The sequence below is a fragment of the Lampetra fluviatilis genome, chromosome 24 (assembly GCF_964198595.1).
Source record: "Lampetra fluviatilis chromosome 24, kcLamFluv1.1, whole genome shotgun sequence".
Taxonomy (NCBI): Eukaryota; Metazoa; Chordata; class Hyperoartia; order Petromyzontiformes; family Petromyzontidae; genus Lampetra; species Lampetra fluviatilis.
This window is the reverse complement of record NC_136298.1, coordinates 1,033,634-1,049,219: the sequence shown is the minus strand read 5'-3', so window position 1 is coordinate 1,049,219 and position 15,586 is coordinate 1,033,634. Positions and strand designations below refer to the sequence as shown.

At 49.9% G+C, this 15,586-nt stretch overlaps 1 protein-coding gene across 1 annotated transcript in view; it reads left to right on the top strand.

The window, feature by feature from the left end:
• LOC144941065 (tyrosine-protein kinase Src42A-like) overlaps positions 1–9,357 on the top strand; it is a 73,397-nt gene extending 64,040 nt beyond the window's left edge. The window contains exons 5-8 of the mRNA XM_078867497.1: positions 2,806–2,964; positions 4,939–5,120; positions 6,985–7,141; positions 8,377–9,357. Of these exons, the coding sequence (XP_078723623.1) occupies positions 2,806–2,964; positions 4,939–5,120; positions 6,985–7,141; positions 8,377–8,579 (701 nt within the window). The 3' untranslated portion in view covers positions 8,580–9,357. The remainder of the gene's footprint in view (positions 1–2,805; positions 2,965–4,938; positions 5,121–6,984; positions 7,142–8,376) is intronic.
• The last annotated feature ends 6,229 nt before the right edge of the window (positions 9,358–15,586 follow it).

Genomic DNA, 15,586 nt, shown 5'->3' with positions numbered 1-15,586 from the left:
AAGACTCCCCATATTGCTTAAACAGACTGTTGGAACAAGTGCTGTTAGCGAGCACCTATGTAGGCCGGAACGGTACACGAGGGGGTGGGTGGCCAGCACCACGCCCGACCGCCTTTGTCTCCCCAGTGGCGATGTTTACACACCGCACCAGTTACTCATTTGAGGCTGAGTCGACCTAGGGTAGGCCTGGGACCGGTTCAGATAATCGTCACTGGTGTTGGCCGTGAGCAGGAATCAAACCCGGGTCACTGGGTTCATAGTGCAGCACGCTAACTGCTGCACTACCGCTCCCCACAACACACAACAACCGCCATTCGCCACTAAGTGGCGGCGACGTCACCACAACGCTTGTGCCAGGCCATGTGCTACTTGAGGCCACGTGAAGTGTCGAACGCCTGCTGGCAGGAGGTCACGGGGCAGACCCTGGTGCCACGGGTCGACTGACTAAGATAACCGAGATGACTGGCTGATGCACCACCCGTGCCCCCTACTGTACCAACTTGCTGTGCTTTAGCCACCCAGCGCTCCGCTCGTTGTTGTGAGCGTCGCTCCTCCGCCCTCCGTTGTTGTTGGAGGGCGACTGCCTTCAACTGCCCAGTAGCGTCCTTCACGAGCCTCCTCCACAGAGGACGATCTTTACACCGCTGGTACCAGTCATCGGCAAGTCCACTCAGCTCCACGTCCTCCTGTACCACATCACTCCACTACACACAAACATGTACACACCTATACTAATAGGGTTTTTCCCCTTTTTTCTGGCAACAAAACTTGACACCTTTTGCAAGGAATCATGCTTACATTAACCACAATACTTGCAGTCAAATGCAAACAAAAAACAATACTCTGATAATTTATGCATTGTCTTTGAAACTGATTGACCCACACCAGAGACAGCTTTCTTTGGAGCCTAGTTTCATATGGTGTTCGACCAGATGACGCCAAAAGGCGCACAGTTCAAAGACAACGAAAGCTGTCTCTGGTGTGGACCAATCAGTCTCAAAGACAATGCATAAATTATCAGAGTATTGTTTTTTGTTTGCATTTGACTGCAAGTATTGTGGTTAATGTAAGCATGATTCCTTGCAAAAGGTGTCAGTTTTGTTGCGAGAAAAAAGGGGAAAAACCCTATTAGTATATTTTGGTACTGGCAAAGGAGGTCCCATGATGTAGCTGCTCACCCCGAGCTCTCATTACTCTGGTAGTGCGTTGTCTTTGAACTGTGCGCCTTTTGGCGTCATCTGGTCGAACACCATATGAGACTAGGCTCCAAAGAAAGCTGTCTCTGGTGTGGACCAATCAGTTTCAAAGACAATGCATAAATTATCAGAGTATTGTTTTTTGTTTGCATTTGACTGCAAGTATTGTGGTTAATGTAAGCATGATTCCTTGCAAAAGGTGTCAGTTTTGTTGCCAGAAAAAAGGGGAAATACCCTATTAGTATATTTTGGTACTGGCAAAGGAGGTCCCATGATGTACACACCTACATATATTCAACAACAACTACCGTTCACCACTACGTGGCGGTGGTGTTACCATGGCACTTGTGCCAGACTAGGTGCAACCTGAGGCCACGTGATATGTTGAAGGCTCACTGGCAGGAGGTTCCCAGGTGCCATGGGTTGACCGAATGAGTTGACTGACAGATGCACCACCTGTGCTCCCTACTTTGCCAACTTGCTGCGTTTTAGCTGCCCGCCGCTTCAATTTATGTTGTTGTGAGCGTCGCTCCTCTGCCGTCCACTGTTCTTGGAAGGCAGATGCCTCCAACTGCGTCCTTCATGATCCTCCTCCGCAGAGGCCGATCTTGACACTGCCAGTACCAGTCATCGGCAAGTCCTTTCACCTCCACATTCTCCTGTACCACATCAGCCCATGTCCTCTATAGCCTGTGCCGTGCCTGTATATCCCCCACTATCCGGCCAAATAGAATGTGCCTGGGCATACAGTGGTTGGTCATACAGGCTACACGAACCAACCAATGCAGCCTTATCCACCGGAAGAGCTCACCAATGGGATTGTGTCCACATCTTTCGAGGATCTGTGAGCTCCTCACACAATCCAGCTCGGTTAAACCCAGAATAAACCGCAGGCGGGTCAGCCCTGCGTGTTTCAAACTGGCACAGATGTTCATTTAAAGGGGTCTAGGTTTCACTGTCGTAGAGAAGGGAGGTGGTGACTGTGGCCGAGAACAGCCGAAGCTTCGCGTGGAGCCTCCTCTATATGCCTAAACACGTTGAGTGTTTTTTTGTTAATTGTGCACCACTCGCAACGCCTGCATCAGCGCCAACGCCAAATAATAATCTGCTTGGCAATAGATTCTCACGTGAAACTCATTGCAGATCACATCACTTCTCTCTCTCTGCTTCTCCCCATTACACTGCTCCACTTTGGAATCCCCTCCTTTCGTCGTGGTATTCCCCAAGCTCTTGTAAGAACCTCCACTTATCTGGTGATGCTGTTGCTGCATTGTCAGTGGTGCACAACCACAAATAACATAAAACCCCCCACACATGTGTCGACAACACTGTGGCCGTAAAAAGAAATAGGTAAATACATAAATAAATACGTAACATGAACACTTAGAAAGTAGGCGATGTTTTGGGTCATTGCTTGAAACGTCACCTTTCATATTTTTCCTCTTAAGGCCACGGTACTATTGGCGAATGCGTTGAGTCTATTTTCTTCTGATATCCTTGGTCACTTCCAGAATCGCGTTTCCTCTCTTTGTCGCTCACAACTTTGACAGTTGCTGTTTGTTGCCGGCCGCTTGACACTCTGGGCCCTCTGGGCCTTGCGTCCCCACAGGAGCCATGGTGCCCGAAGAGTTCCTGGCTGAGGCGCACATCATGAAGAGGTTCACGCACTGCAACCTCATCCAGCTGTACGCTGTGTGCACCGCGGAGGAGCCCATCTACATCATCACGGAGCTCATGGTGAACGGCAGCCTGCTGCAGTACCTGCAGAGTGAGCCGCTCGCACGCACACACTCACACACACGCGCTCACACTCATACTCACAGGCGCTAACACTTACATGCACACTCACACGCACACTCACAACAACAACAATACCAACCGCCATTCTCCACTAAGTGACGATGACATCACCACGGCGCTTATGCCAGGCTATGTGCACCTTAAAGACAGTGAAGTGTCGAGTGCCCGCCGGTAGGTCACGGTTGACTGAGATGACTGGCAGACATACCACCTGTGCTCTCCACTGTGCCAACTTGCTCTGCTCATTGTTGTGAGCATCGCTTCTCTGCCCTCCCCTGTTGTTGGAGGGCGACTGCCTCCAACTGCCCAGGTAGCAATCCTTCATGAGCCTCTTCCACTGAGGCCGATCTTGACACGGCCAGTACCATTCGACTCAGCTCCACATCCTTTTATACCACATCAGCCCACCTCTTCTCTAGCCCTTGCAACATCCATTTAGCCCCCTCTATCTGGCCAAGCAGAAGCTGCTTGCCTATGAAGTGACTGGGCATGCGGGCTACATGACCCAGCCAAAGCAGCTTCGCCTGCTGGAGGAGCTTACTAATAGTACGGAGTCCAGATCTTTCAAAGATCTGAAAGCTCCTCACACAATACAATCTGGTTAAACCTAGGATGGAACATAGGCAGGCCAGCCTACATGTTTCAAATCAGCACAGATGTTCCTTTAAAGGGCTCCACGTTTTGTAAGTCGAGAGAAGGGAGGGCATAACTGTGGCTGAAAATACCCAACTCTTTGTATGGGGTGATACACTAGGTAGCTTTCACGCAGCGTTACGCAGCTGATGAAATGCAAATCAATTTATAACATTTTTGACATGCGTTTTTCTGGATTTTGTTGTTGTTATTCTGTCTCTCACTGTTCAAATAAACCTACCATTAAAATTATAGACTGATCATTTCTTTGTCAGTGGGCAAACGTACAAAATCAGCAGGGGATCAAATACTTTTTTCCCTCACTGTATTTGAGCTGAGGGGTTTCTCCTCAGCCATAGCAGCTGCATGAGCCAAGTCCTGAATGTAACCAACAGAAAGAGGAGGGGTGGGGGGATGGTGGCAACCCCAAATTCTCGCCTGCTAACCCAAGACCAGGGTCTGTGGGACCTCCACTCGAGCAAACTCCAGATAGTATTTGGTCTACTCTTCCACTGCTGGAGTAGGTGGGAGTATCCACACTCTGCTCGACGATCGACTAACCGTGGTTGTACCCATTGACACTGCTGGTTTGGCAGAAGCGGTGGTGTTGGGGATTTATTAAACTTGCACCGTGGTTTAAACTGCCACGCCGGGAGATTGAATCGGACTGGCTACCTGGATTCCGTTTGAACCACGGCAGCTCCAGTTACCAATTACTGCACAAAAACACTATGACACTCACATTTGGGTTTTCGTATAATTTGCCTAAATTCCGGCTCTTGAGAATTAGAAATCTCCATCTGGCTGCCGTGGAGCTGTTGAACCTCCGTGATATCTTCACTCGCAGTTGCGTTTGACTTGGTACATCCATGTGCCTGTCCATACTAGTGCAACCGTCACCGCTAAATCCGTTCACGTGGATAATTCTGTAACTGAAATTTACTCCTGTTTTTAAAATTAATTTGTTGTAGCCTACTTTCATTTCAAGATAAATAATTTAATGTTACAATTATTTAAGTTTGTGCACTGTGTTCAATTCTGTCCGTAATGCGCTTGTTTTTTTGTAATCCGGTTGGTTTTTTTCTCGATTCTATTTGCTTATTTTTTTCTCTCATTTATCTTTTCTGCATCGTTGGTTTCTTCGTGATTGTAATTTTTTCTTTGCTTATTCATTTATCTTTGGCGACCCAGGTCACTCTTGCAAATGAGACTCTATCCTTGGTCTCGTGAGTTGTCATCTGGTCAAACAAAATCAAACTTGACGCCGTCCCCGATGTTCGTTGTGCGTCGCGCGCGCCTTTACTTGCAGACGACGAGGGGGGCGTCCTGAAGATGTGCCACCTCATCAACATGGCCGTGCAGGTGGCGTCGGGCATGGCCTACCTGGAGGCCCAGAACTACATCCACCGCGACCTGGCGGCGCGGAACATCCTGGTTGGAGACAACCTCACCTGCAAGGTGGCCGACTTCGGGCTGGCGCGCGTCATCAAGGTGGGTCGCCGGCGCCGGCGTGTGCGTGGCGCGCGGGGGCTTGGTTTGAGGGGGAGGGGCCCCGCAGCGTTGCCGCTCCCCCACCCGATCAGTCCGTCTCTACAGCTGCAGCGTGTGCAAATGTTTTCTGGCACGTGTGGTGGCGGGTACTGCAAGATTCGACCGTGTCCGTCCAGTGCTCGCCGAGCTCGCATTGGATTCCGGTTGCCGAACTAATGTGTCATGAGGTCACTTCTGATTACTACACACAGAGTGCTTGCCACAAATGAAGCACAATACCTTGATGATCTCGTCAAGGAGCATTAACCACCATTCGAACTCCGGTCATCCTCGCAGCGGATTTTGGCTGGCCATCGAACAAAGATGGTTACCATATTGCACGCTTTCAGATGTGCTTCTGCGGCCGTCTGGAATGCTCTCCCTTCCGATATTAGGAAGCCACTGGAACAGTGGACTTTTAAATCGTCTAGATTCAAAATAATTTTCTTTAGAACAGTTTTTTCTGCTTAGTTTCTTGGCCCTCCTCCGCACCTCTGATTAGCACGGTTGGCTATGTACCGTGCAAAAGAAGTTCAACGTACATACTACATGGCTGCCTTTGACAGTGAGTGACCTGGGTTCGAGTCACAGACTGAACTTTACCCAGGCTACTCTTGTAAATGGGGCAATCCTAGCTCCTTGAGTTCTCACCTGGCTGAACGGTAGCGACCCGCTCCCGACGTTCGGATCACCGTCGTCCAGAAACTCCCAAAATCCGGCCTCGACGCAACGTTTGGGATGAGCGTGATTTTTGTTGTTGTTTTGGATTTACCTCAAAATATTCATGACCGGCATTGTGGAGATTATAAGAAACAAAATAAATAAGCAGGCAATCTGCCTTCACATATTAAAAAGCAAATAAATAATATCGATTTTGTTTTCGCATTAGTCACACAGCCTTCTGGGAGTGCATAATTTTAACAGAATTGGTTCAGCACAAGCTACATTCACTGTCTCATCAGCCGTCAGGCTTTTCTTGAACCAATGTGAGTGAACTAACAGAACCCTCTCTATGTTACAACACAGAATAATGAATAGCGCCGTTCTGGAAAACATAAGTAACACAAAAAGGGCCATATGTAACAAAACTAAGGAGCCTTAAGTATTTGGTTGTCTTCTAGATTTGAAGCTTTCGTGACTACAAGGATTCATATTCTTAGGTTTTTTTCGGTAAAGTCACGTAGGTTAAAAATTTAAATTAATAAACGTAAAATAAAAATAAAATAAAAATCACGACGTTTCGGAGGCAACACAAGCTTCCGTCTGCAGGTGGAACCGTTACAGCACGCTTGCTGTATCAAGTAAATGAGAAATTCCAAGAGATCCGACCTTGTATATATACTGGTTGAGGGGGGAGGAGCCAGGGTTGGCCTCTGGATAGGAGTTTTTTTTATTATTATGATAAGGTTGGTGAAGCTGAAGCTACGGCTAGTCTACATAATAAAGGATTGAGCCTTTGTTATGTAGACTGGTTGAGAGGGGGAGGTGCCAGAGTTGTTAATGTGCGGCTGCTGCTAATGGGACTGAGCCTTTGTTATGTAGATGGTAAAAGCAAAAAAGCAGGTCAGGAAGAAACAGCCTCAGTGACGATTATCTGCACCGGTCCGGGGCCTCCCCTAGGTCATCTCAGCCTCAAATGAGTATCTGGTGCGATGTGTAAACATCGCCACTAGGGAAACAGAGGTGGCCGGCAGGTGGTGCTGGTCACCCACCCCCACCTTGCGCTGTGCCGACCTTCATAGGTGCTCCTACTCGCTAACAGCACCTCGCCTCAACAGGCTGTTATAGGCTATACGGGGGAATTTTTGTCCGTGTTTGATCGCAGGATGACGAGTACATCGCCCGGGAGGGAGGGAAGTTCCCCGTGAAGTGGACGGCCCCCGAAGCAGCCAACTACAGCCGCTTCACCATAAAGTCGGACGTGTGGTCGTTTGGCATCTTGCTGTACGAGATCGTCACGTACGGAAAGGTGCCCTACGCGGGTGAGCAGCAGCAGCAGAGAAAACGCCTTAAACCACACACCAAGACCCAAGGTCCCGCCGTATAGCCCCTGACGCACTGTTGGGGTGAGGTGCTGTGAGCGACCACCTGTGGAACGCCAGCACGGCACGCGTGGGGTGGGCGGCCAGCACCACGCCCGGCCGCCTTTGTCTCCCCACAGTGCTGATATTTACACACCGAACCAGCTGCTCATCTGAGTCGACGTAATGGAGACCCAGTACCAGTTGAAATATTTGTCACTGTTCACAGCCGTGAGCGGAAATCAGCCTCGGGTTTGCTGGGTTCGTACCGCAATGCGCCAGCCGCTGTTCCACCGCTCCACACAACACCTACACGATGACAAACATCCCCCTAAAGTTTTACATACAGTAACAACATTATGAGGCACTGAATGTCAAAACTCATCCAGAGTTTGCTTGCGTTCAACCAAGTGCTGCGAAAAATGTTTTACTCCCAGATGGCCATGTGACTGATGGGATTTGTACATTTTTTTAAAATCTTTTTTTTACGTGGCCAAATAAAAATGTTGTTAGCGAGCACCTTTGAAGGCCACACTCATTTAGGCCTGTCGGCCTGGGGAAGGCCCAACATCAGTTAAAATATTCACCACAGTTCTTGGTCCTGAGTGGGAATCAAACTGCGGTCCACTGGGCTTGGAATGCATGACCGCTCCGCACGCACGTGCAGAGACGAGACAAATAATCCCCATATAGCCACACACGCTGCTGGGAAAGTGCTGGTCGTGAGCGCATGTGGTGGGTGGGCATTAAGGGGGTAGTTTTGTGGCCAGCACCACACATTAACACACACACACATGAACAATGCGCGTCCATGCATGCTGTGCAACACCCGTGTTGGGCTTCATTCTTTCTGTATGTCCAGGTGGCTCAGCTGCATAGTGAACAGCTCGCAATCGGAAGGTTGCAAGTTCAAACCTGGATGCAGCCCACCATCCCTCCACGGTCTATAAAACCACTTTGTGGGGAGGTCAACGACAGTTGTCCTATCCATGCAGAGACCTGCCCCCCTGCCAGGACAATGTGGAATATCCACCATTGGCTTAGGTTTGTAGGCAAGGGATGAATACCAATGCCTCACTGCTCATTCGAGCAGGAAACCACTTTGGCTTTCCAGTGAATGAGCATGCCAACCACTCCGCCGTGTCTCCCTGCATCCAGCGCCGTGTACCACTGTCTCCCCCCCCCCCCACACTCAGGGATGACCAACGCGGAGGTCCTGGAGGAGCTGGAACACGGCTACCGCATGCCGTGTCCCGCGAACTGCCCGCGAGACTTCTACTCCATCATGTACAACTGCTGGCACAAGGAGGAGGCTTGCCGACCGTCGTTCCTGCAGCTCGATCACCAGCTGGAGGACCTCATCACGGACTATTCGGAGCCTCACGAGTTCCTCTCGTGAGAGGAACGAGACTCCTCTCGGCCTTTCCCCTAACCGTGGATGCGCGCGCACGGGCGGGCGAGAAGGAGCTCCCGGCTGCTAGCTCTGTGGGGATCCGATAACGGCAGTGGATTCGCGGAGTGCCAGCGCACCCCATCTATGCGGTGTGCGGTCCCTGCGGAGATGCCGGAGATTGTGCAACACGCGCGTGCGTGCGTGCTGCTGGCTCCTGCGTCGTCCGTGAAGCAAACGTGGAGGGCTGCCGGGGTCTGCGCCGTGAGGCTCGTGCCCGCCCGCTGTGTCGATGCGGCTTCCGACGCATTAGACAGCGGCGGCGGGAGATGTACGGGCGCGGAAGGGCGGGTGACGGTGGTCACGGAGGTCCTCGCGTTCTCGCCCGAGGGAATGTTAAGCCATAGCCCCAGCCTCATCCAGCGGCGGCGACGTCGAAAGGTACATTCACCGAAATCACTTGTTTTGCCTAAAGATACCCGTACGTCGCTTTCCTGTTCGTCTCAGCCACAGATTCGCTAACAGAGACAAAAACGGAAGCAATCGACCTGGTACTGCGATGAGCATTCTGCAAACGTGCGTTGCCGTGACACCAAATGCTCTCGGGACCACGCTCAACGTGTCGCTCTGCTTTTTTAAACGTTTCTCTAAACCAGCCTGCGCGGACTGCAGACGTCCGTCGAGCCATTCCCCGCAGCTGCAGTCGCGAGTCCGAGAGAAAATATTGATGGTTGGTGGCCGCCGCACCACGGGGGGTTTGGGGTGAATTTGTATCGTCGAGCAGCCGTTCGTGTAGGTGGGTCGGAGTGCGGGGGTGGGTGGGGGGGGAGTTGTTATTCTCCACTGCCCATTTAGGGGTTGTTTTTTTTCTTCATAATCCGTGGGGATGACGAGGATAAATCATATTGAAACATTACGATTTGCCGTGAAAAACTGTCTTACCGATTTTAATGACCCTGATGCAGTGTTATCGCCTTTGCAAGTGTGGCGTGCGTGTCGAGGGGCGTCCGTTGGTGCTGCGACTTTAACTGGATTTGGGTTTGTTTTTGCTACCACCATGAAGCCAAAAAACGCTCTCGACGCGTCTCAGAAAATCCAAACCTTAAAGGGCTCTGGGCCGTGAATTCCGGGACGGGCGATGTGAACCGATCCCGTCGCCGTATCTGCAAGGGTTTCAACCGGCCTCCTTCTGCCCGTGTTGCCTGGGCCCCTCGACGTTATCGGCCAGGCGGCCGAGTAACGCAATGGCCCAGCCGTGACCGATGAGCCTGGTCGCACGCGAACTTTCTCCTGGTTTTGCACCCGAGTCTGCTCACCACTTCTTCGCTCGCTGAGATGCGTTGATGCGTTACCCCGGGAAGTAGCGGCTGTGGCGTTGTCTCGCGACCGGGCCCTCGGCATGTCGCCCATGGTTACAAGCGGATCCCTAGGCTCTTTTTGGTTCTCGTCGGTCGCCGCTGGGAAATGTGCGAGATGTTATTTGTGGTTGTTGTGAATGTTGTTAAACACATAAAGGTGCCGGTTCGAAGTTTTGAGTTTCAAGTTGATTTTGTGTGACCAGGTGAGAATTCAACAGAGCAGGATGAGTGTCTGATCTGCAAAAGTTAGCCGGGTCACCTAAATGATCAAAGCAATGATATAGAAGCTAAGTACAGCAATGAAGCAATATAAATCAGAGCAAAGACAATTGTGCTGCAGAAAAAACAGGACGCAAAAAAAACGAAAGTTGTCTCGGACAAAACTTACTTGTGATCACCGTAAGTGCCGGTAATCCACAAACCTCGTGGAAATATCACGGCAAAAATGACCCTTTCCGAAATGCAACGACGCTCGCTACTTGGCGCCGTGGCCCCCCGTTGGCTGTTGTTGGTGTCCGTGTGCGGCCCCATGCGCCCTCTGGCTTCCGCCGTGATTTTTTTACACAAAGGGAATCATATTGACATGCAAGGTACATTTTCCACCCATAATAATGATCAAATAATAATAATGATAGTCTCCAGAGAGCGCACCTTTAATGCCACAAGAGTTCAAGGCCACTTCACACGAGGTTAAGGCAAAAAAAAATTCAGAAAGACAAATGTGTAAACGCTCGTATAATTGTAAAAACACAAAGAGAAGGAAAAACTAAAGGGTAAAATTGTCGCAAGATACCGGAGTAAAATCAAAAGGCGAGAGTATAGAAATGGGCCTTAAGCCTTGAGTTAACCGTAGCTCCTGCGAGGCGACCTCTGATGCGTTGGGGCAGAGTTCCACAGTTGTGGAGCCTGAACACACAAAGCCACCTCCTCTCCTCCTGAGCCTGACCCTCGCAATGCAGAGCAGGGGCCACTGCTCTCAGGCGACCTTATCACACGCTGCTAAAGCTGAATGGGAACAACGAACTCTGACGAGTACATCTGGTGCCATTGCATGTCGTGCTTTAACCATCGGTAACAGAATTTGTAAAGCAATTCTACACGTATTACCTAAAGCCAGTGCAGAGAAGCGGTTAATATGGTAGGGATTTCGCAGGTAAACATTTTATGAACCGAATCAAATATTACGCTGCTTGTACGTAACATTGCGTATGGATTATTTTTCTCAATTGTTTGTGGACTGGTTGATGTGATCCCTGCGGCCAAATATATTTAACTCGCTCCACAACCATGCAAAGTGCGTATCTGCTGTGTGAGCGAATCGTGACATTAAATGGAGACAATGAGTGGATATCACCGGAGATTTTAATTGTTACTGGCCTCAGAAGTCAAAGGAGCATCGAGGCGATGGAGACAACTCCTGTTTACAGCCCCCTGAATCATTTGAAGTAAGTCCGGATATCTATGGAGGGAGGAGAGTCTATCCAAAAAATAACTACAAATAATTGGTTTCTGGGTTGGGTCGCCGTGCGAGTAAAATGTGTGTCGTTACACCCTCCTTGACTCGACATAGCCGGTGAATAAAGTTGTCACGTGACGAACAACTGATTGCTGCTCCAGCAGCACATGGGTAGTGTTGGAGAGAGATCCACGCACATTTAACAATTGGGTGCGGACGTCTGGAGGAGGGTGTCCAACACGCATTGTACTCATGCAGCGAATAATAACATTGGTCACGAAAGCCTGGCGCCGTGTTAAGGACAAACACTGTGGACTTTCTCGCGAAGTGATTTTTTTTTTTAAATCTAACCCTGAGGGATGATGGGAACTCACGGACCTTCCGATCGCGAGCCGCTCGCTCACCTTAGGAGCGTTTGTGACTTCACATTGCACATTAGCACACGCTGCTACTGATAACGTCGGGTGCTGTTTGTGATAATAACTGGAAACCTCTGCAGGTGAACGATATTAATAATAATCATCGCTCTTCTTCGACGATGTTTGAAGGATATATGTCTCTCTTTGAACAGGGTGATGGCATTGTCTATACATGTTTTTCAGCAGACCCGCCTTCAGCATTGCACTGTGTGAGGTATGAAATGTGTGCGGTCATTCGTTGACCATGCTGCACTCGAGACGTGTACATAATAAGTGAATCGATTGCTCAATATGCCGAGTGCTGCCCAGTGACCGGTTCCGAAGGCGTCGGGCACTCGGCGGCAGCTCCAGACTGGCAGAAGACATCACGCGGTCACCGAGCGCATGTGGTTTGAAGAGGACGGCAGCCGCACTCTTTGCGAGGGGTTTTGCAGTTCGGATCTGGCATGTGGCCCAGGTTAATGCTGCGAGTGTATTAAACGTGAAATACTACGGCCCCGTCTCCTGAACTTGCAGTGGACGTTATACGTTGCGTGACATTCAAATACAAGTGGGGCCCACTGTGTGCCGGCGTCACGGTCCAAATTTTGCTCAAATTTGAAAAATGACCTGCAATTCGGATGTACACATCATTCAAGTTTGTGGGTTAGATCGCGTAAGTGACCCGCCACAGCCAACCAGTAAGTGTTGTCACGCAAACAAAACGTTCCAATGAGTTACTACTTCAGCCCACCAGTGATGCTGTTGGAGAGTAAATCCACAACAATCACAATTTGAGTACCGTGACGTTTCGCCGGTAATGACATCATCCAGCGTCATCCGGGGCGATTTTGCCAGAATTATGAAGAGATCTACTTGCTTCCGGTCTTAAATAGGGCAAAGATTTACACAACAAAGTGATAAACATGCCCCCCTCCCCCCCCACTTGCAGGGCTGGTGCCAAGTCAACTCTGTACCGTGGGTGACAGCTGCCACGGGAGTGCCCTTCGAATGTTTGAGATGAGGTGTGACTTGAGGCACTTTCGAGTTCCCGAGGCATTCAAGTGCCCGATAAATGCAACGATTGATGATGATTATTATTATTATTTCTGATCTTCAATGGCTTACAGTTTCCCGAGGTCGCTTCATGCCACTGTACGGCCTGCACGACTGGCCCCCCGCACCAAGGAGGAATTAGTCTCGAGCAATAACAACAATAATAATAGTAATAGCAATAACAACAATAATAAGAGCACTGCGGATTGGGCACGCGGAAGTCTGCGTGTGGCATTCGTTTTTAGGTTTCCTGCGTATCGCGTTAGTAGCGGAATGTATTCCTCCGAGCAAACAACAAGCATTGTGAGAGCGGAACTCGACACAAGAGCACACTGAGCCACACGCATCTACACGACGAGCGATATCGGAGTTTTGTGGGGTTTTTTGTTATGCAGCAACGATGCAAGCAAGCATCCTTGCCCTGGACTGAGAGAGGCTGAGACAGCCTCCACTCTAAACGAGGGAATATGATTCATGGTCCGGCTCGCGTGTGTGATAATTATAAATGATAATAAACGTCACGTTTGTTTCTCCCGTGTGTTTTCTGTCTCGGTGCAAATGATTTGTGGCGTTCTGTCACGACTCCAACGCCACACACACATCTCTTTTTTTCCGAGAGCCCCATCGCTCCCCCTTGTTCACAAGTTGTAGAAGATCGCGGTCGCAGAGTTACCCACGGCCGGGCTTGTCTCAACAGGCGTGGCACCGAAGGAGATCAAGACCTCGAGCTGTCCTCGCCCCCGTGTCCCTTCTATGCCTCATGTCCTCCCAAAGGTTTTCACGCCTCCCCCACCACGCACTCCCCTTTGAAATCCCAATAACCAATAATACCCGCAATTCGCTACGAAGTGGCGGCAACGTCACCATGGCGCCTATGCCAGGCTAGGTGCACTTTGAGGTCACGTGAAGTGTCAAAGGCTCGTTCCTGACAGGTCACAGGACAGATCCAGCAGGTGCCAATGGGTTGACTGAGATCACTGCTGGCAGATGCAAGAGATGTACCCCTCTGCTGTGCCAACTTTGCTGCTTTGCAGCCGCCCGGCGCTCCGCTCATTGTTGTGAGCGTCGCTCCTCTGCGCTCCGATGTTGTTGTTGGAGGGCGACTGCCTCCAACTGCCCAGTAGCAGCGTTCATCACGAGCCTCCCCAGTCAGTCCCCATGCTCGCTGGTCGAACGGACACAGATAAGGAGTGGCGATCCCGGGTGAGCAATCAGGATCGTCCCTGAAGAAGCAGCCAGCCGAATGGTTAACTTATTCTTCCACACATTTGTCCTACTCGTGTGGGGTCCACAATCCTTGCCAACCTCCACACTGCCCTGTCCTATGCCATCTCTCTTTCCACTCCTCAGGCCACCATATCTGATCGCACCACATCGCTCCACCTCCATCTTCTTCTGCCTTCCTCTTGATCTCTCTCCTTCCACTTGCATCACTTGCACCTTCGGACCCACGTAATTTTCCTGTTCTCTCTGAACTTCTCGATCAATCAGTGCAAAGATTGCATCCATTGTTGACATTCCCTGTGAATCCAAACTCTCACCAATATCCACCAGCTTCGTCAGCCTCCTTTCTATGATCCTTTCCCAGTTCCATGGTGTGGCTCATCAATGATATGTAGTTCTGACACTTGTACATCACCTTTTCCTTCAAAGATGGGAACCATCCAGATATTCCCAAACAGCCCCATCAATATTTCAACACCCTTCTCTCCCATTGATTTAAACATCCATTGGAATCTCATCTGACCCCACTGCCTTTTGATATGTCATGCTCCCCAGAGCCGCCACTACCTCTTCTCTGGCTGTAGTCTGTGCAACTACTTCTACTCTTTGATGTTTCTCAGCCATCTCGTGTCTTGGGTTTTCCATATTCGGCAACTTCTCAAAGTACTCATTCCATCTCTAAACTTGATCTCATCCAAGATTGATCGTCCTTCACTGTTCTTAACGAGATTCACATGGTAGATGTCTCCCACGGTAATACCTGCTGCTTTCAGTATTCCACTCACCAGTTCCCATTTTTCATTCACGCTCCCCCTAGGCCTTACACTTTTTAAGTTCTCCCTGCTACAGTTCTTTTGTCTCACCTTCCTCTTCCTATCTCCTTTCACGACGCAGTCTCTCGCTGGTAATCTGTTGGTCAATCACAAACTCTCCCGGGATCACTTTGTAGTTTTCACTCCATTTAGGTGCTTTCTCCTCACCAAAACTAAATCTAGCTGGCTCTTCACTTCTCCACTCTGACAGGTCATCACATGTCCCTCCTGCTTCTGGAAGTAGGTATTCACTCAAAAAGCATTGGCTTGGACTATTCGAAGAATGTCCTCCCCCATTCCTACTGCCATATCCACATCCACCATGGTTCCTTTCATATCTGTCCTTACTTCTTCCCACTCTTCCATTTAAGTCTGCGCCCATCACCACTGCTTCATCTACCAGTAAGCTCTGAAGCTCCTGGTCTAAGCTCTCCCTAAATGAATCCTTCTCTTGCCCACTGCAGCCCATCTGCGGGGCTTATGCAGACACCACATTTACAACCCCACTGTCCAGTACCAGTCTAACTATCTTCTGTCTGTCATTCACTCTTCTGATTTCCACACCTTCGTCTTCATCGCCTCAATCAGCACAACTCCAATCCAATTTCTCATTGCTGTTGTTTCATGGTATAGCAATTCAAAACCACATCCAATCTCTTTCGCTCTGCTGCCTTCCCGTTTTGTTTCCTGGATGCATGCAACGTTGACTCTC